Source organism: Rhinolophus sinicus, linkage group LG01 (genome assembly GCF_036562045.2).
Source record: "Rhinolophus sinicus isolate RSC01 linkage group LG01, ASM3656204v1, whole genome shotgun sequence".
NCBI lineage: Eukaryota > Metazoa > Chordata > Mammalia > Chiroptera > Rhinolophidae > Rhinolophus > Rhinolophus sinicus.
In genome coordinates, this window is record NC_133751.1 from 153,441,363 (window position 1) to 153,462,005 (window position 20,643).

At 33.5% G+C, this 20,643-nt stretch overlaps 1 protein-coding gene across 2 annotated transcripts in view; it reads left to right on the forward strand.

The window, feature by feature from the left end:
- XIRP2 (xin actin binding repeat containing 2) overlaps positions 1–20,643 on the forward strand; it is a 269,500-nt gene that overhangs the window by 162,790 nt on the left and 86,067 nt on the right. For both annotated transcript variants that reach the window (XM_074337389.1, XM_074337396.1), the window contains exon 3: positions 2,077–2,230. In XM_074337389.1, the coding sequence (XP_074193490.1) occupies positions 2,077–2,230 (154 nt within the window). The remainder of the gene's footprint in view (positions 1–2,076; positions 2,231–20,643) is intronic.

Below are 20,643 nucleotides of genomic sequence, written 5' to 3' on the forward strand. Positions count from 1 at the left end.
TACTCAAAGTAAATCTTTTGTCGAAGCACAGTACATAAAACAGATTGAAAGAGATTAAAGCAGATCACTGCTTTGATTAGAGAAAGCTCAATTCCACCTCATCCAAGACGTTATTTTACGTCTCTACACAGGCCCCTCCCCACCCCTTGCCAGGGTACTAAGGAAGTTGCCTCAGAATGACTTGGATCTGATGATGGAGGTTTGCAAACAGGTCTACCTACTACATTCATCTGTAGACTGTCTGTGGGGACCCTTACTGCCTCAGGCTCTTGGTATTTGTGAATTCAAAATTGAGAATGCCGATATAGTAAAAGTTAATGTCATGCCTGACTGAAATGTTTGCTTAAACATTTTCACCAAATCACATTTCCATGTTTCTACATGAAAGAGAGAGATGATCCTTTCCCATCACCACTTGAGTCCATGTACCACGTTCAGCATTCTGCCCTTTGTCAAAACAAAAAATTTCCAGGGAATCACTACTTTTTGAGACTCTTCACTTTCTCTTTATTTACCTCATTTTATTCTGCCAGTGCTAGAAGTTGGATTAAATTGCTAAAACATAAACAGACAAACATATTGCATCCATTTCATAGCAGTCCCTTTACGTGACAGTGTGAGAGGACCAGAATGATTCGAGGTGAGGATGCTGTGCTTATTCACTAGCTAAGAAGCCCACACCTACATACCATGACATGTCTGACACTGTGTCTGAACAGCATAGAGCATCGTTACTATTAGGAACCTTTGGGTTTTGATAATAGCTGGAAACACAAATGTTAAAGGGAAGGCACTGAAAAAAACAGAAACATTTTCCTGTGTTTTTCTCCTATAAATGTTTTTAGTTCCAGTTAAAGGTCACAATAATGAAGATACTATACATTATATATTTGGGGGTACTTAAAGATGGGATGATTAAACACATATCAATATTTTCTAATTACTTATATAATTATATGTGGATATAAATTATATAGAAGATAGATATAGATATAGATATAGATATAGATAGATATAAAAATTAGAAAACATAAACAAGTCAAGAGGTTATTTTTACAAAGCCTTGCTTTTTGCAACCATATTATAGATACATAAAATGTGCCCACTTTACGAAATGTTTTAGAACTTTTAGCTGTCTCTCAAACTTAATTAACTCATGCTAGTGTATTTAAAATTTAACAAAAATGAAGAGTAAGTCATCACATCATTGTTTGAATGGCTATTGTTTAGAAAACACAGCCTCATGTACAAAACTCCAAGACTTATATGTAGCTATTGAAAATATTTCAACATATTACTTGAATTTTATTTTTAATACATAATTGCTTCTCAATCTGTCTTGGCTTATTTATTTAATTTTTACAATTTTTTATTCAAAATAATTAGTCTATTTGACTTGGTTTGTCTTATTAGATTATACTATTCAATATATAAAACAAGTAATATTAGATTCCCTATATTTGAAATATTCTTTATATTTTGGGGGGCGGCGGGAAACTTTATCTCTGTAATTTTGAATTAGTATGTCAAAGAAGTAATTTCACAATTTTCATGAGTTGCAAAACTGTCCTTACTGTATGGTGGCTGAATGATTTTGTGATTTGAGAGCTCTATTATTACTAAGATTATCATTATAAGATGAACATAACATTAAAAAACTAATTTCCTTCTGTCTTAAGCATATAATGTTGATATATTGCTATTTTTTGAAATCCCTCATGGATATTTCTCAGGCCTCAGGAATTTGCATGTATTAGCATATCATATTGTATTGTGACCCTTATTTCCACTTTCTCCCTCCTTGTGGAAGAGCAAAAAAAAAGAAAAAAGAAAAAAATATATACATGAAAGAAATGCCAATTCAGAAGTGGAAATCGTGGCAAAAAAAGTAAACTAAGCATCAGATATGTGTTTGCAGTTCTTTGCTAAGTTATCAAAATTTTCCCTGAAGCATATTGGCAAACATTACTCATAGAAACCCCCTCCCTCTCATTGCTGCCTTCTAAACACCCTGAAAAGCACATCTGTTTCCCACTGATAGCTTTTAACACACATTCCTTTAATGTCTTCCAACAGGAAGTGGAAATAGAGAGAAGTTTGTGTTCACCAACATTTAAGAGTCACCCTGGGAGCCAGTCCGATGATTCTGTGAAAGATTCAGACAAGAAAGGCGAGGAAACATCTTTTGACAAGATGTCACCTGAAAGTGGTCACAGCCACATATTTGAAGGTTAGCATAATATTTTGATATGATTTCTTGGGATCATACATTATACAAAATGAATGGCTAATAAATAAAACATGTCAGGGTTTTATTTTAAAATTAATAAGAAAAAAGATGAAAGACTATAGCTCAAGAAACACAATTCAGTAAAAATAGTTGTATATTTAAATATTTTTATCTCTGTTATATTTGACTTAAATTTTTAAAAATAAATAAAATGTATTTTAATAGATTATAAACCAGTACAACTAGCATTTTTAGTATTCAGCTTTTGGAACAAAGCATTTTGACCATCATCTGACTTTTCCTTTTTTGAAAAGAAAGGAAACATATCTGTCTCTCTGTCTGTGGCATAAAAAAGGATAAAATATGAGTTACTGTCAGGCAAAGTTAAAAAAATTAAAAATGCCTTCAGCATCTCTTTTTCAGACAATTAAATTAAATGTGCTTAATGAATTTGGAATAAAAAGTAACATGATAGTGTCATAATTTAAGGGAAAACCTCATAAATTTGATTAATGTTTTATAATGTCATTAAAAACTTAACAGCTCATATGTTAGAAATTATACTTTTAATATACTTTTCAACTATGACAAAAATGCAAAATATAAATAATTTATTGGAAAATACAGATCTCATTTATCATTTCTGATTAGTCAAATTCTGGAATTTTCTATTTTAGCCCAGTAATGCATATTATAGTATTTGTGATGTTTGTTAGAGATCATAATTAGTACAGTCTTTAGGACATCATTTTGTGTGTGTGTGTGTGTGTGTGTGTGTGTGTGTGTGTGTATTGATTTATATCCAACTGTCAAGTTGCCAGTCAACATGAACAATGTGGAATAGTCTATGGAATACGACAGACAGTTCACAATTTGGGTAGCAAATGATACACTCTGCTTTAAAAATTTGCTATTCAGTGTCCTCTGTGAATCAGAGCATGAGCATCCCTTGGAGGCATATTAGACATGCAGAACTTTGGGCCCCACACCAGTCCTAATGAATCAGAATCTGCACTTTAGCAACATCCTCAGATGACTCATGTGCACATTCAAGTGTGAGAAGCTGTACAGTACTCTGTGACAGTGCAGACTTACGATTTAGCCCATTTTGATTCCAGTTGGTTTACGTATGGAATTTAGAATGGGAGGTGGGTATGGGAGGAATAAAGGAATTTGCTAATGATGAACTGGGCTAACTACATGGATTCTAACTGCATGTAAATTGGGATCTCAATCTCTATCTTTGATTTTCGATTCATTTTGTGTAGCCAATATGATTAGTAGCCGTCTCGAGGAGTACATACTCCATATATGTCTGGCCTGTGATTAAACTTTGCGTGCATGTGGATGAACGCAAAAGAATGAGATTAACAGAGGCCCGAAACAGGAAGTTTTAGGGAATGATTTATTTTCTGATAATGCTGGCCCGTGGACATGTTAGCATAAGGAAGCAAATATAAAGTTGACAAACTGATCAAAATTGCATGAGATGAACACCTCCACTCATCTCACCTTACTTCTCTCCTGTGTTTTCTTTGGTTTCCATGCAAAGATTTTCAAAAACCTGTATGTTACAAGCTTAGAAAAGGTATCCTAGAAGTTAACCACTATTTAGTGTCAAGATATGACTTAAATTTGAGTGACCTCAGATTTAAATTTCAAAGTATTTTTAAAATATCAAAAAGTAAACTTAAAAAAGGGATGGGAAAATTGCACTGAGGATGAACATAGCACTGTGAAAAATGACATAAATGGAGGCATTTTAAAATGGAACCAGAGCAGCCATTCCAGAGGAACTGCAATACTTGTCTTGTTCCTTGAAACTTTGAGCTGGGACAAACAATTGTTTGGAAAGCCAGCAGGAAAGCAGACATCCGTATCACAAGGACTGATGATGATGGACCTACTATCTAAAGATAGAATCAGTGACCAATCGTGCTCATATAGTCAAGAGTAGCTCATCTTGTCAGCACCAATAGGAACTTTTTTCTTCTTTTCATGTACTTATTTATTTCATTTTTCTCATAAAAACCCCTTGCTTTCACTCTTCAGTCAGGACACTATCTGGGTTTCTCCCTGAATCTGTGCTTCCAGAATTGATAGCCTCACATACTAGTTAGACATTTTAAGTAGCCTCAAGAGTTTCATACTTGAAAGCAGTGTTTATTTATAGCCCTTTCATAAACAGTGGAATTTTTAAAAATACACTTAAAATATCATTAAAATGTAGCTACCTAATGTTCTGCATTTTTAGAATTTAGTAAAATCAATGTAAATTGACAATTCCGTCTTAGAACTCAGGAATAGTGATGGTGGTGGGGTTAGTTCCCGCCCCTCACCCTCAGCAGCAGGTGGTGGCAGCACACTCCTTCCTATGCCTGACTATCCACCCCCCAGCTTGTGTTCAATTGCTCTCACCAGTCACCCTGATTCGATTCATCCCACTTTCCTCACTGATGTATTGGTGGAAGGTAAATCAGAGTGCTTCATGGGCATGTTGGTACATTCCAGTCATGTTTTCTTTGGGATCTACTCTAATGTGTAGTTGTTCCAATGATTCAAAGAACACTTAGCTCATGGGAAACTAAATATCCAGCATGACAAATCCACAATTTCACCAATTTGTGTAATAGATGTGAGGAAAAAGTAAATCCATGTAGATGGTTTAGACTAACTGCATGGTAGTGATGTGAAAATCTGATTTGTGGAATTTCCTTTAGATATTTTAAAAGTAAGTTGGAAAGTGAATATTGGGAGTCTAAGTACTGATTTACATGGTTCGATCTACTTATGTTTGCCCTACCTGTATGTAGAGTAAAAAGCTATTATTTTCTGCGGAAAATTCTGGATCAAAGGATGTTTCAAATAGCACAAGTGATTGGTTAATGTTCATCAAGTTTAAGTTACTTGGGATTTTTAATATAACAATTACCTGCTTTTAGATTTTATTCTCTGAACCGTAATTTTAATATTAATCTTCTAAGTCATCAAAATGTAAAATGCTAACAGGTAAAATATACATTCAAAGTCACCCTTTAAAGGCTTTTGTAATAAACCTTAGAAATGACCTGCTGTATTTCTCTTTTTTATTCTGCTCCATTAAAGCTAAATTCATTCTCTGTTCTTAAAATGGCCATTCATCTTCTCTGGCAGATTTTTCACAACAAACTAAGGATTCTGTTCTTTTAAATGTTCTACTTCTCTTAAGTGATGGGATACTTTCAGTTTTTAAGGTTTCTGAAATAATTGATGTATGTGCAGTATATGTATTTATGTGTGAGTGATTGCTATTTACATATTTTATTTTTCACTTAAAATCAGATATTTTGGAGTAGTGCTTTTTGTGATATAGAAGTTTTCCATATGTGTGCTGTTCAATATGGTAACCACTAGTGGCTATTAAGAATTTGAAAAGTGGCTCATGCGACTGAGCAATTTATTTGATAATTTTTTGAATTTTAATTTAAATGCAAATAGTCACTGTTTTGGACAGTGCAGTTTAAGCAGATGTTATTTCTCTAAGGAACTGGTTGTTCACCTTTCTTATAGAAGGGATCCAGATGCTAGTTATTCATTTAAATTCATCCTTTCTCTGCAAAGTTACCATTATTAAATATATATATATACACACACATACATATATATATATATATATATGAATGATAAGCATAAAGAGACTTCATGTAGGCAAAATAAACAAATAAGTAGCAATAATCCACATATAAAAAAAAATTGCCTTCAAGAGTTAGTGGTGGTCTCTTTTCTGTAGTATTTCCTAGTGATAAAATTAAGAAAAAGTAGTTTCACCTATGTTCCCTTTTCAACATGCTGAAAAACAATGGTTTTATCATAGGAATAGAAATATCTACTGTGAAGCTATGCCTTTTCCATACATCTTTTCTAGAGCTTAATTGTCTTGGGAATATGAATCCTCTCAGACTGGGAAGCAAACTGTTCTCTAAATACTTCAAGTCAGCAAAGATAAATGAAATGCAGTAGCAGGATACTTTAAAATTAGCAGAACCATTGATTTAATAAAAAAAGAGCTTTGTTTGCAAATTTACAAATAAATCAGACATTTAGTCACAGAGGAGCTCCAGGGAAGGCCATGGGCACCATTTTGCTTTGACTGATTTGTTCTCTCTAATGTGACTCAGGGAACAGACTTTATGACACAGGACAATGGACTCAAGACTCCCGACACTGGCTTCTGCTTCCAGACTGGCTGTGTTACCCACCGGTCCATACCTTCTTTCATGCCTTAGACAATCTCCTATAAAACAGCCATGTGACTTTAATTCACATAGGAGACATTTCATTACTAAAAATATTGTCAGTGAATTACCATTTTAAGTAATCCTGAGGTGACTCCCTTTACAAATTGATGAATCCTTTTGTCATATGAAAAGTATTTCATCTGTTTATTCAATTTGGGTGTGTATTTTCTCTCTTTCTTAAAGTGGGTTTTACCTGCAGTATTTCAATGACTCCCACATGTTCCTTTTAGTTGCTTTTATAGTCGGTGAGTCAAAACAAATTCCAGAGTTAAATCATGGACTCTACTGGAAGAGTCAGCTGGGAGTTTGCTATTCTGAGGAAATTACAATGAAAGGTCTATTCATGAAGTCTTCCGCATGGTAGCTATAAGTCAGCACCTTGGAATCCTGGAAAATGTCCATTGTTTAATATTCAAAATCCCAGGAACTCATTTTGAGCTCATTCATGGTCACACTTAAGTTTAAAACATTATATCATCAAAGAAAGAGAACAACAAAAATAAATATCCCTCTTGAAAAACCAATCATTGATTTGATCTCCTTGCAACTGAAAAGGAGAAAACTATTCTACATTCTGATGGTAGAATAGAAATGTGTATCTATTCCTAGAGAATATTTTTGGCATGCTGTTTTTATTTATCCATTTATTCATTCATTCAGCCAGTATTTATTGAATGCTTATATGTGCCAAGTACTGTTCTAGGTGCTTGGGGACATTAATGAATAAAAGAGACAAAAGACAGAAGAAAAACACCCTGCCCTTGTGCGGCTTGTTTCCCACCAGGGAGAAACATGTGAACAATAAAAACAGTGAAGTAAATTACATATCAAAAGGTAGTGAGTGCTACAGAAACTATTAACTAGGATAGAGGAGCTGAGGCATGGTGGAGCTTTGCAATTTTAATTAGGATGGTCATGATCAACCATAGCAGAAAGATGACATTTAAGCAAAGACTTAATATTTTCTCTTTATCTTCATTCTTAAAAGCATACAAAGTCCTATTTTTAATGTGTTCAAGACAGCGCAACTAAAGACACTCACAAAAGAGGATTTCCAGAACTGCTTCAGAATGTGGCAAGAACTATGGGATAAGTGTGTTCTAAGTGAGGGGGTGTATTTTGAGGGTCATTAATGGCAATGTGTCTTTCACTGTAGTATTTTTTAAATTTACATATTCACCATATTGTTTGATTACACCTCATATGTCCAGGAAGATTTGAGGTAGAATTCTTTCTTGGTGATCCCAGACCCCATGATTGATGCAACTATATTGTCAGTTTCTCTGCCGTTGCTTGAAACAGAGGAAAGATACATATCAGTAAAACCCTTATGCCTTACCACTGTCACCAATGCACAGTGTATGAAACTCCTCCTCCCTTTGTTTCTCAGAATGTGTCCTACACATTTGGGGATTCATTGCTGTATTCTGGTCTCCAGAGAATAGGCCAACACAGGAGGCAAGGCGTTCAGGCAGAATCACAGGGCTGGCTGGCTGAAGACTTGGCGCACACACAGGAGAGACAAACCAGGAACTGGTTATTCTAGGGGAGGGGACATGAGAATTGTGTTACCTAATAGGTTTGAAATTAGAATGTCAGTACAAAGATGAAACACAAGAACCCCACATCTTAAACTGAGTCCATGATTCCATGTGTTTGTCCAGGTTGGCAAAGCTCATATGACCGTCAGTGTTCCAAAATAAAGGCATCGTTAGAGGTTCATGAATGTGCTGTGTCCACACTGGAGACGTTTGTTGACAGGTGTTAATGATGCAATCCTAGCTGGGTTTAGGATTAAAAATGCAGTCACTAAGGATTAGTGCATGACTAAGAAAACACATTACTTTGATGCAGTGATTTTGAATGAAAGGGAAAATGAAAAAAGAAAGGAAGAGAGAGAGAGGGAGGGAAATAGTAAAGCAGTTCTATGAATCTTTTGAGAAGCAACTAGAATCCAATTATTAAAGAACTGTTTCTTGGTGTCAGAGACAAACATGATGGGAAAGCAGTAGCAACACCCATAAATTCAGGAGACGCCTACTGAACACACACAATGGACCTGCCCCTGTGCTTGGTATTGGGGAGTAGGGAGTGTGAATACACAGATCCTGCTCCTGAGTAGCTTATAATTTAGGAAAGGAGGCAGGTTCATTAACAAATATCAGTATTAGAGATGAGCAATGCGAAAGTAGGAGGACATACAGGAAGCAACAACTTCTGCTTCTAGGCCCAGAGGTGCTTCATAGAAATGCTGATTTTCTTTTCTTTTAATTTTTTTTCTACCAATCTTGAAGCATGATCAGGAATTGAGAAAGAAGAGAAAGAAGGGATGTGTGAGAGTGAGGACTAGGAGGAAAGGATGACATCCCAGGTAAATCCAGGAAATTCATGAAGGGACATTGAAAATAAGGAATTGGGCAGGGGGGATGGAGATGCTTCCATGTTTGATGCTTAGCAGTTCATTTCAGGAAATATTCTTATAGCCTCAGCTGCCAGGTTAAGAAGGATGGTTTGAATGAAAAAGGAACACTTGATTTTTGTGATTTCAGAGTTGATTAAAATGTTTATTGACATATTTGAACAAAGTTTACAGAATATAAAGAGTTGGCTGTTTTCCCCATGATAAAAAGCTAACATTCTAGGGACAATCCTAAACTTTAGACAACCCCAGATATGGGGAGAGGGGGGAGCCATTAAGTGTATTAGCTAATTCAAATTTTTAAAAATCCAATTTTTAAAGTATGTGAAATTTTTAATTGTGTTTGTATTTTCAGGTTTTGAGCCAAATGTTCTTATTAAAAATATTTGTTTTCTCCATAACAATTGGTTATGGGCATTTAATGTTAGAAATATCTTACATAAATATTTAACTTTTAAACATAATTTCTGGTTGATGTAGCTTCACATACCCTTTAAAATACATAGTGTCCATGATGTATTATACAAACAATAACTTATTAATAATAAATGCGAAAACACAAATAATAGCACATGAACCTTACGCTTTGTGGAGTCACATTTACAAAGAGCTGTTTATTTCTATATTTGGTGCTTTTTCCACATCTATAAATATGGGTATGCAACTAAAATAATATTCTATGAATAAATTCTGCATGTCACAGTAATGATTCTTTATTTGCAACTTCCAAACTGATGAAATAGTATATGAGGCCTCAATTAGAAGGTACACAAAGTCCTAGCCAGAGGGTCTCAGGAATTCTGGAAGACTACCACAAAACTCTGCATTGCCTAACACAAAAGGTCAGTCATTCCATTTTTTGAAGATCATCTATTAAAAAAAAATCAGTTCTTGCCAAATACAATAGGAATCTCTTTTTGTTTAATAGTTTATTTAGTCTAATATTTCAGCACTTAACATTTTAGATAGTTCTAGATTTATTATAAGATATGTAATCATCTTCTAGTGAATTGTTAAGACTATTACTTTTCTTGAACATCAGGGAAGAAGTTGATACGCCACCTCCAAACATATTTTATTTCATCATATCACAATACTTTTGACTCATTGCTTCAATATCTTTATTTTCCATCCTTAATGATGACATACGAGCGCATGTATTGCCCTACAGGAAAATTTGGCAAAGCATGGAGCCTATTACTTTTCATTGTATTATAAACATGAAACTATTAAGAAATGTTCATATTAATTTATAATGGATTTCAGTTGGTAAGCAGCTGGTAGAAGCAAAATACAAATCATCTCTAGAGGAATGCACCTTCGGCTGGGGCCTCAATAAAACTCCGGAGACAAGTTTCCAATAAATATGAGCTCACCACCAAAAATCACAATATAGACAAGAAATGAAGCTGTATAAAAGTCAACAAGTATAGCAAAGCAAAACTATACCTATGTAGACATCAGTTATGGATTAGAGATTTTATGAAAGAGAACTGTGTATATTATAGAATTTAGTTTGTAAAACATCTAGCACTCAAGTTAGTTGGAAATGGATGGACTAGAATTTGTATAATTGTCTGTGATTTAAAAAAAAAAAAAAAGACCCTGTCTTTCATTATACACAAAATTTCTTCCAGTTGCTTAAAAGAGCTAAACATAAAACTCATGACTCTAATGAATATTAGAAAAATTCTAGAAGGATATGTTTATGACTTTAGAGTAGAAAGGAATTCATAAGAAACACTAAAAACAGAAGCCAGGAAGAAAAAATATAAGAGATAAAATATAAAAATATGCAAACTTCTGTTCTAGTAACAATATATTAACTAATTAAAAGATAATAAAAATAGAAAGAAAATATTATAGCACAAAAAAACAAAACATTAATATCCATGATATATAGGAAGCACCTACCAAAAAGGAGGCAACCAAATTTAAAATTGTGCGAAGTCCATGAGCCAAAACAAAACTATAAATGGATAATAAAAATATGAAAATGTAAATAGCACTACTAATAATTGGGAAAATAAAAATTAACATAATAATTAGGCATAGTATTTTACATCAGAGTGAAAAAAAATTGTATAACAGTTTACATTTGTAGGATGTGAAAAGAAATAGACCCTCTCAAAATTGATGGTAGTACAGAAAGATATAGTCTCTTGGGGAGACAATTTAACAGTGTTAATTATAATTCAAAATGTCACACCCAAAATTCCATAGCAACTTTCATCTATTTACCTAAATGTAACACTACACATGAGTATAATCATCAATGATGAATGATTTTATTAAAGGCAAATTAAATACAATTTATATGTCTATCAATAGGGAAATGATTAAATAAATTACGGTTCACCCATACCATGAAATATTATGTAAAACTGATAAGAGTGAGATAATTAAGTTGGTACTAACATAGAAAGGTTTCTAAGATATATTGTTAGGTTGTTGTATGCTTTACTGATTTATAGCAAGAAAACATTCATGTCTCACTAATCTAAAATAGAAAATTTTAAATTTAATTTTTAAACGGAAAACAATTTAAAAAATAGAAAATATTTAAAGCTAGAAAAAAATATTTTAGTAGAATCATTTGAAAAAGTAGAAAAATCCCTGAGTGTAGCAACTTTCTGATTGAGTAAAGATTAAAATTTTCATAGTATTGAGAGATACACTGTGTGCTTAAGAATTTTCAATAGCTGTAAAGAGTTCACTTTAAATTTTATAATAACAATATAAACAAAAACTAACATATTAAAATATGGTCATTTGAGTAGCGAAACTGACCTTTTGTTGTTTATTTGATGCCACATATTTTTTATTTGATTCCACATGTTTCTTTAGAGACCATTGTTGTTTCAGTTTCTTTTCCATTTGGTGGAAGTTTTTTAGAGATTATCATGTTTAAAAACATTGGTGAGTAAAGTATTTTAGAAGGGTTTAATATAAACCACATAACTTGAAATAAAATCTATTTGGGGGCACAGTTCAATTTATTATATTTCATTGTCTGAAGAACAAAGTCTAGATTATTTTATAGATTTTCAAAGGAGTGAATTCAATATTCAGATTCATCACTAAGCAATCTGGACTGGGTCCCAGTTGCTGTAGAACTTTACCTAAATTGTCTGCATGTCAACTGGCTCTTAATAAACAATTTAGATATCTTAAAGTAATACTGTAAGTTGTTAATGGCATAAAGAAGGCTCTCATTAAATATGAATCAATAGGCTGAATTCCTATTGAGACCAGGCCATAGCACAGGATAAGAAATAATAGGAAATAAATTTGGGGACAGCAAAAGGTTAACAAAAGAAGACAGATCATGAGAAAACAGATTCTCTAGGGAGCATAGACATCTACATTTTAAGAGAGGATGTTAGCACCAATTATGTGTTAGGCATAGGCACTGACAATGCAAGGATGCATAAAACATCCTCTCTGATCTCTCAAATCTTATGATCTAGCCCAGCTTTCTGAAATCTCCTTCCTAGCATGATTACTAAAATGCGAATTTCTCAGTGCAACCTACAGTTTAAAGCACAATGTAGCTTAATCTCACGTATTTAGACTCTCTGAGTATCGGTATATTTTAATAAACTACCCAAGTGATTTCTTTGCATTCTATTCTAGTCTAATTTGGTAAACTATATTATCTTGGATTTTTGTTTACTAAGGGAAATACCACTGAATTCTAACCTGTGTTTGGGGAGAGGCTGGGGTTGGGCTGGAGCGGGATCAAAGTTTTGAGTTTGGGGTAATGGCCAGTCTTCATGGAAATAACTACTAACGACATAAGACACAGAAACACACAAAGTACTGTAAAAATTGAGATCAACAAAAAATCTTTTTAGACACAGGGAAATAAGGAAAATTATTCTCAAGTGGATCCTGGGACCCTCCCTCTCTTTCCATTATAGCCATTTAAGTAAATTATGTGTTGAAGTTCTTTGTGTGAGTGAAGCAATATTGCAACATCAGTGTTGCATTAATTCATTTAACATGTGATGGCTGAGCATCTCTTATAGACACAGACATCTCTTATAGACACAAGATATGTCTTAAGACATATCTTGCTTTCAAGGAGCTCACAGTTCAGTGTAGAAGACTGGTATGAATATAAAAATACTAAGATAAATTCTAATAGAACTATAGAAATCGCTATTCATGTATTCAAGCAACAAAATCATGAAATGACTACTGAGTACCACGCACCAGATATACTATGGTGAACAAAAATGTGGTCCCTGTTCATATGAGACTTTCATTCTGGTGGGGAAAGCAGACAATAAGTACTTACACCCATAACAAAATAGGTGATTATAAATTGTGTGAGTAAAGGACGAAAACTGGGTACATGTGGTTGTTATGGGATTACTAGGGACAAAGAAACAATTTAAACATCATCTTTAAAACTCAATTTCTTACTAAATTTCAAAAGGATTTGCTTTTGAGTCGGGTAAGGTATTTTCTGTACTGTTTACGTGTTGACAGTCTGCCAAATGATTGTAAAGGTGGCATCAACTCTCTTTTCCTGTTGTCATATTTGTCAGGTTACAACTCCTGAAGTGAGCTCCTCGTGGCTGACAGTTCTTTCTGTGAGAGGAATATTCCAACACTATATTTTCTTTTCATTCAGCACAAGCTTACTTTTCAGACCAGCTGGGTATTAACATTTATGATTTTATGGTCTTAAGTTTACATATATAATCTTTGACTTCCTCACAGCCATAGCTTTGATACGTTTTCTGTGCCTAGCATAATCTAGACTTCAAGAGCAAGAAGACAAGTTGAATCGTATTTAATCGGGACTAGAAAAACAGTGTAATAGAAACCTCAGCTCCCGATACGTGAATAGCTATTGCAGTAAGAGAAAATGGGCCTGTGGAGAATTGTTCACCACTTTGATGCCCTCCTTTGTCATCACTTTGAGAAGCATAAGAGTCTAAAAAATGAAAAATGCTTAGATGGCTTAAAGGGAAGTTGGTGTTCTGAGCCACTGGCATTAGAATAACAGAAAAATGATCCCAGGATGGCTTCTTCAGATGCTTCCTCCAATGCAGCCGCTCCCTCAACTTCACAGGCAACTTCTACATATAGCTGTATCATGATTCTGGCATGTTCTACACTGTTATGATTTGTCTGTCTTATTCAGAATTACATATCAACATGTGCCCTGCGTGGAATATATGTTTAAAATACTCGTTGAGTGTGTTAATTAATTTTGAGTACCAGAATCATTGAACATAGTTGTAATTTGTGAGCATATGAGAGTATGTTCTTTCACATACAGACTCATGTGATAAAATAGTTGAACATGAAATTTAATGGTAGGCAAGCCCAGGTTAAATCCTGTATTTGGCACTTACAAATTGTGTGACCTTGAGAAAGTTATGTAACTACTCTAAGCTTTGGTTTTCTAGTCTTTAAAATAGTAAAGCTAATAATAATAGTTATCTCTTAAGCATGTTGCAGGGATTGCCTGAAATATTACCTGAAAATAGCTTAGTACACTGCGTAGCACTCAAAATGGCACTAGTTTTAGTAGAAATTTAAGACACAGATTTAGTTTGCCAACTAGGGGAAGTACATTTTACAAAACTTCTACAAAATATATTGAGAATTAGAGTGAACTATTTTAAAGCATCTCTCTAAGATGTTTCCAAGTTCTTTGAATTGCTAAATAACTGTAAATTCATCAAGTGCGATGCAAGCTGTACTTCCATTCTCAGTGCCTAGTAGACATTCAATGAACATAACTTGGGTAAATGCAGGGATTTCCCAGTTTTTGACAAGATGATAGTTATGCATTTTGCATTTGAGGTATAAACTTAAAATAACAAACTCTGAAAAATATCCTGTCAAATAGAGCCTGCCATAATCATATTTTAATGACCTAGGAACAATTTTTTATTTTTTGTAATGACCGAGTCTTGAGGAATAAGAGAATCTGACCTCTCCACCTAAAATGACAATTGAAGCAAAACATTGCTCTTTGGTCAGTCAATAAAAATGGATGAGGAGATGGACACTTCTCAGCTTAAATGATAATGAAACTGATAGTTCTTGGTGTCCCTCTTCCAAGCTCTATACATTTTTAGACTTTTATTTACTTATTTACTTTTGCTTTTTTTTTTTCAGTTCATAGTCTAAAAATGCCCATACTAAACCATTCTTATAGTTTCCCGATTCCTAATATAAACAATTCAAATGTTGCCTGGAAAATTTACTATGCTTTTTTATTCACAACAACAAAATGTACCAAGTGTAATAAAGGCATGAAAACAAGCATACTCGATAGACACATAAAGTTGTTTATAACATTTAAATGACATTCTTGAAAATAGTGGTAGACTCATGAGAGAGCCCACTGTTCCTAGTTATGTATTGCTGATCTGTTCCTCATAGCCTCTCAACTTTCATTCATTCATTCATCCATTTACCTATTTATTTTTTGTTATTCTGTATTTCATAAAACAACTCTATGCTTTGGGTGTGGTTTTTACTTAAATTCATTATTCTTGCTTAGGATATCATTTAATCCTTGTATGTTCACTGGGATGTTCCTATATCTCAGAGTCTGTATTCACTTATACAGGAGTTGTTTTTCATTTATATGAAGTAAAGGGAAAAAGTACACATATATGATACTGTGTAAATATACATGAACAATAGTTTGGAGGCTTCCATTTTATTTTTTGTTGTTGTTTGTTTGTTTGTTTGTTGTTGTTTTTTAGAAACACCAAACAGACATGCACAACCCCACCCCACACACACACACAGAGAAAAGAAAGTCCACTAAAAATAAGTGATATTTCATTACTTTTAGAAAAAGTGTTCGGAATCCAGAATCCTTGCCTTTCTTTTCCCCCTACAATCAAAGTAGCTTGGGTAGTGTTATTAACTTCATGCTCTTAGAAAGAAAACAATGAAATTCCTTGACAAAGCTGTGGAGAACATTATGAAAAATGTTGCAGTAGGAAGAGCAAAGAGTTCATGAGTATACAAGCCAATGCACTGATACAAGAAGAAAAAAACCATACAGCTTCATCTTGGCCATGGTAACATATTTTAGCTTGATGTTTGTCTAGACTTTTTGATGAAAATATTGTAGGAGAGGCTATTAAGAGTGAAAAAAAATCTATGAAAACTATTTCTCTTCTCTCTAAAAATAAAGGACATCAAATGTGAAGTTATTTATTCACTTAATAAATGCTTAAAACAACATTCTAGTTATGCTGTAACTTAAACAGTTTGCCCTCAGAACACATTGCACATAAAGATAACAAAGGAAAACTTGTAGTAAATTATATGTGCCTTATCAGTTTGCAAAGTAAATAACCTAACAAAATGAACCTGAAAATAGTTAATTAAACAGTGCAACAAAGTTTTGGTCTCTAGACTACATAGTTTTCTCCATATTTTCTATTTTTGTTTATAAGTACAAATGTGTTCCAGTACGATCCTGGAATATTTTGGAATGCAGTTGAAGGATACTAAGTATATTTTTATCATATAATATTCTGCAAAGTTGAAAGCACTACTGCAAAGTTGAAAGCACTAGATTTATTTAAGTGACATTTTGAAATTTAATTCAAATGGACTTAACAAACATGAAATGGAGCAATATCAATGTGTTTATGCATCTGTTCATCAAACCAACATTTATTGAGTACGCACAGCATACAAGGCCCTGTGAAAATCACCGGGTATCCAAGAATGGCAGGACAGAAAGGGGCCCACCCTCACAGAGTTTATCACCTAGTAATAATAACATATTTCTACTGTGCTTTCACACTAAGTAAAGCATTTTCACAAACATTGCATTGCCTATTCCTTATTCTTTGAGATAGGTGTTATTATACCCAGCTTATAAATGAGACTATTGAAACTTGGAAATTTAAAAACTGGGATGTTTAGTGATAGCTACAAATATATATACAGGTTTTCAACCACAAAAATAGCCATTTATATTTTGTTGCACTTAATGGTTTTGTCAATAAGGTTGCAATCAGAAGACAGGAACCATATAATAATTTGAACAAGGAAAGTTTACAATAAAGAATTATTAACTATAAGAGGAGATAGGGGTAACAGGAAATTGGACAACGAGGGGTAAAAAATACTCCAAGGAATACAGAAATAGCAGGTATAGGAAACAGCCATTACCTCTAGGGGTAAGGCAGAGCACCCAATGTAGAAACAAATCAGTCACACCTGTTAGAATAGCTATCATCAAGAAGACAAGAAAAACAAGTGGTGGTGAGGATGTGGAGAAAGGGGGACTCTTTGCACTGTTGATGAGAATGTAAATTGGTTCAACCCCTATGGAAAACAATTGAGAAGTTCCTCAAAAATTTTTAAAAAGCACTGCCATGACCCAGCAATTGCACTTCTGGGTATATACCCCAAATAAATGAAAACAGAATATTGAAGGGGTATATGCACTCGCATGTTTATTGTAACATAATTCACCACAGCCAAGACATGGAAACAACCTAAGTGTCTGCCAAAGAATGGATGGATAAAGAAGGTGTGGTATATAGATACACTGGAATATTATTCAGCCATGAGAAAGAAGGAAATCTTGCCATTGCGACAACGTGGATGGGTCTTGAGGACATTATGCTAAGTGAGATAAGTCAGACAGAGAAAGACAAATATTATCATTTGACATATAATATCATTCATATGAGGAATCTAAAAAATACAAAAACAAAAAACGATCTTGTAAAATCAGAGAGTAAAATGGTGGTTACCAGGCGTTGGGGTGTGGGAGAATAGGAGAGATGTTTAAGGGTGCAAACTTGCAACTAATAGACAAATAAGTCCTGGAAACCTAATGCACAGTGTAGTGATTATAGACAATATTGTATTATAAATATCAAATTTGCTAAGACACTAGATCTTAATTATTCCCACCACAAGAAAAGAAACGATAATTATTATATCACATATTAGAGGTACCAGCTACATTATAATAACCACATTGCAATATATAAATGTATACATCAACATGTTGTACACCTTAAACTTCCATGATGTTATATGTCAAATATATTTCAATTGAAAAAAATCTGGAAGTGGATTCCTACCCTTTAAGACTGAGATCCAGTTGTGTCTGGAAAGGGAACTACGGTGGCCCACTGGATGGCAGAGTAGTTTATTGAGGGGCTTCACTGGGAAATTGACTGAGAAATCACATTCTGGGTCATGAGGGAGGTACCATGGAGAGGTGCCATGTGCTGCCAGCCACAAAGTGCTGCGGATGCCTGCCAGGAAAGAGGATGCACAGAAACCAAGAACTTCTTCTCCAGAATCCCTCCAGGGTCCTGTATTGATGAAGCTTACCATCTTGTCAGCTGCCAAGGGAGAAGTGTCCCAGCATCGCAAGTAGAGCTTCATAGAGTAGATTTGGAACTTAGAGGAACAGAATGATCAATGGTCCGTTGGGATATCAAGAATATTTAGATAAATTATATCATATCATTTATTTGTCACAACCAAATGATGGGGATACATGTTTTATTCTTATATCATGGGTGAAGTCATTTAAAAATATATATTATGTAATTATTTCTAAAAGATAAAGAATTTTGAGATCAATTGTTTTGCTCCTGACTATAGAGAGTAAAACTATGGCCTGGTAATTGAAAACATTGAATTTGAACCAGACTGTTGTGATCTAGTTTCTGACTGTCAGACTTTAAGCAAAATATGTTGGGAAAAATATTTAACTTCCTTGTATCTCTGTTTCTTTATTAAAAATTAACAAACAAAGGACTTACCTTGTGTATTTCTTATGAAGATTATATTGGATGATGTTTGCAGGGTGCTTGAAATATAACTGGTACATGCATAATACTAATTCGTAGACTTCTGTTGTTATTATATATATTTTATTAAGTTACATCTACCATTACAAAATCTTAAATAGCTGAGATAAAGAATAAAAATCTACATGCATCCTGGAAAGAAAAATCAGTCACATACAAAACAACAAAAGTCAGCCTTCACTGAATATTTATCCAACCTATGCAATACTAGAAAACAGGAGAAAGGCATGTGCAGGTTCGGCGGAAAGGACATTATTAATAAATAATTTCATAAACAATCTAGTTGTTTCTTATTTTTGTATATAGGCAACAGAAACACGAGACAAAACATTATCTGGCTCTCAAAAGTTCATCTACTTGTGTATAGTCTGACAGCAAATGACAGCATGTTCTTATTTGAAAATTTAAATGAGGTTTATTGTTTTGTTACTGTTTTAAATCTAACACGTGACTTTCTATCACAAAACAGAGAAAGTTTAAAAAAATAAAAATTACTCATATTCCTACTCAGAAACAGGTGTATTTCCTTCTTGTTTTCTTCTGTATGCATGTACATGAATATAAACATATAGAAATATACATTTTTAAAAATTGATGTTCTACTAGATTTGTAGTGATATTCTACATTTTACTAGACGTGTGGTGGTATTTGATTGTGGTTTTATTAGTTATAGTAGTTGTGGAGATTTTCAAATATGTAATCATGCTATCTGAGAATAATGTTAGTTGTACTTCTTCCTCTAGTCATTATGTCTCATATTTCTTTTGCTGCCCTAGTACATTGGCAAGGCACTCCGGTATGATGCGAAGTGTAAGGGGTGAAAGTAAACATTTTTGTCTTATTTTTAATAAAGACAAAGCATTCATATTTTTATCATTAAGTGTGATGTTAGCTATAGGATTTTCTGTACATACTGTTTATAAAGTCTAAAAATTTCCTGTTATTCTTAGTTTGTTCAAAAATTTTAATTATGAATGGGTATTGAATGTTGTCAAGTGTGTTTCTTCAGTTATTGAAATGATAAATGACAAAATTTTTAATCTATAGTTATAGTGAATGACTTTATTTCCTTTGGAGAGGGAAATGAATTTGCAACATTGCTCAGTTAAAAAACAAATGTGGACTATTGGATATATAACTCTCCCATTTGTGTAAAAATGAAAAGTAGTTTCATATACACATGTATGTATACATGTGTTTTATGCATATATAAATACATATCTGTGCTTTTATAGACAGAGAACATTTCAGGATACATGAAAAACTTAATGGCAATCTGTTGCCCATATGAAAAAGGACTAGGTATCTGGGCTAGCAGAAAAGTTTAATTTTATGCATATTCTCTTGTACTCTGTGAAATGCTGACTATGAAAAATAGTACCTACCTCTATTTCTTATAGTTGTTTATTGCATTTAGCCTTAAGTATTCTATGAGCTGAAGTATAAGGTGAGCCTTTGAAATAATTGATTTTTCCCCCCAATTATTTAGTTGAGTTTCCAAACTTTGGGAAATTTCTTCCATTGTTATGTTTACTGTTGTTTGATTCAGAATGATTATTTTTATTCCACTAAAAGGAATGTTGATTTTAATGCCAGTTTCAAAGCTTTTGAATTAATGTAGCTTCATAAATTGTAATTTTGTTGGGACTAGTGTACCATATTGGCTTATCAAGTTTTGTACCTCACTCTTCTTTTTCCTTTTTTCTATTTATTTTTCTGATGAAAGTTAAAATTTGGTTACAACCTTAAGATGCTTACCCTGACCACTCAGACTGAAGTGTTTACTTTTTTTCTTTACTCTGATTTCTTCTCCATAAAATTATCCCACACTATGTACACATATATCTATTTGTATATTTACTAGGGCCCATGAATGT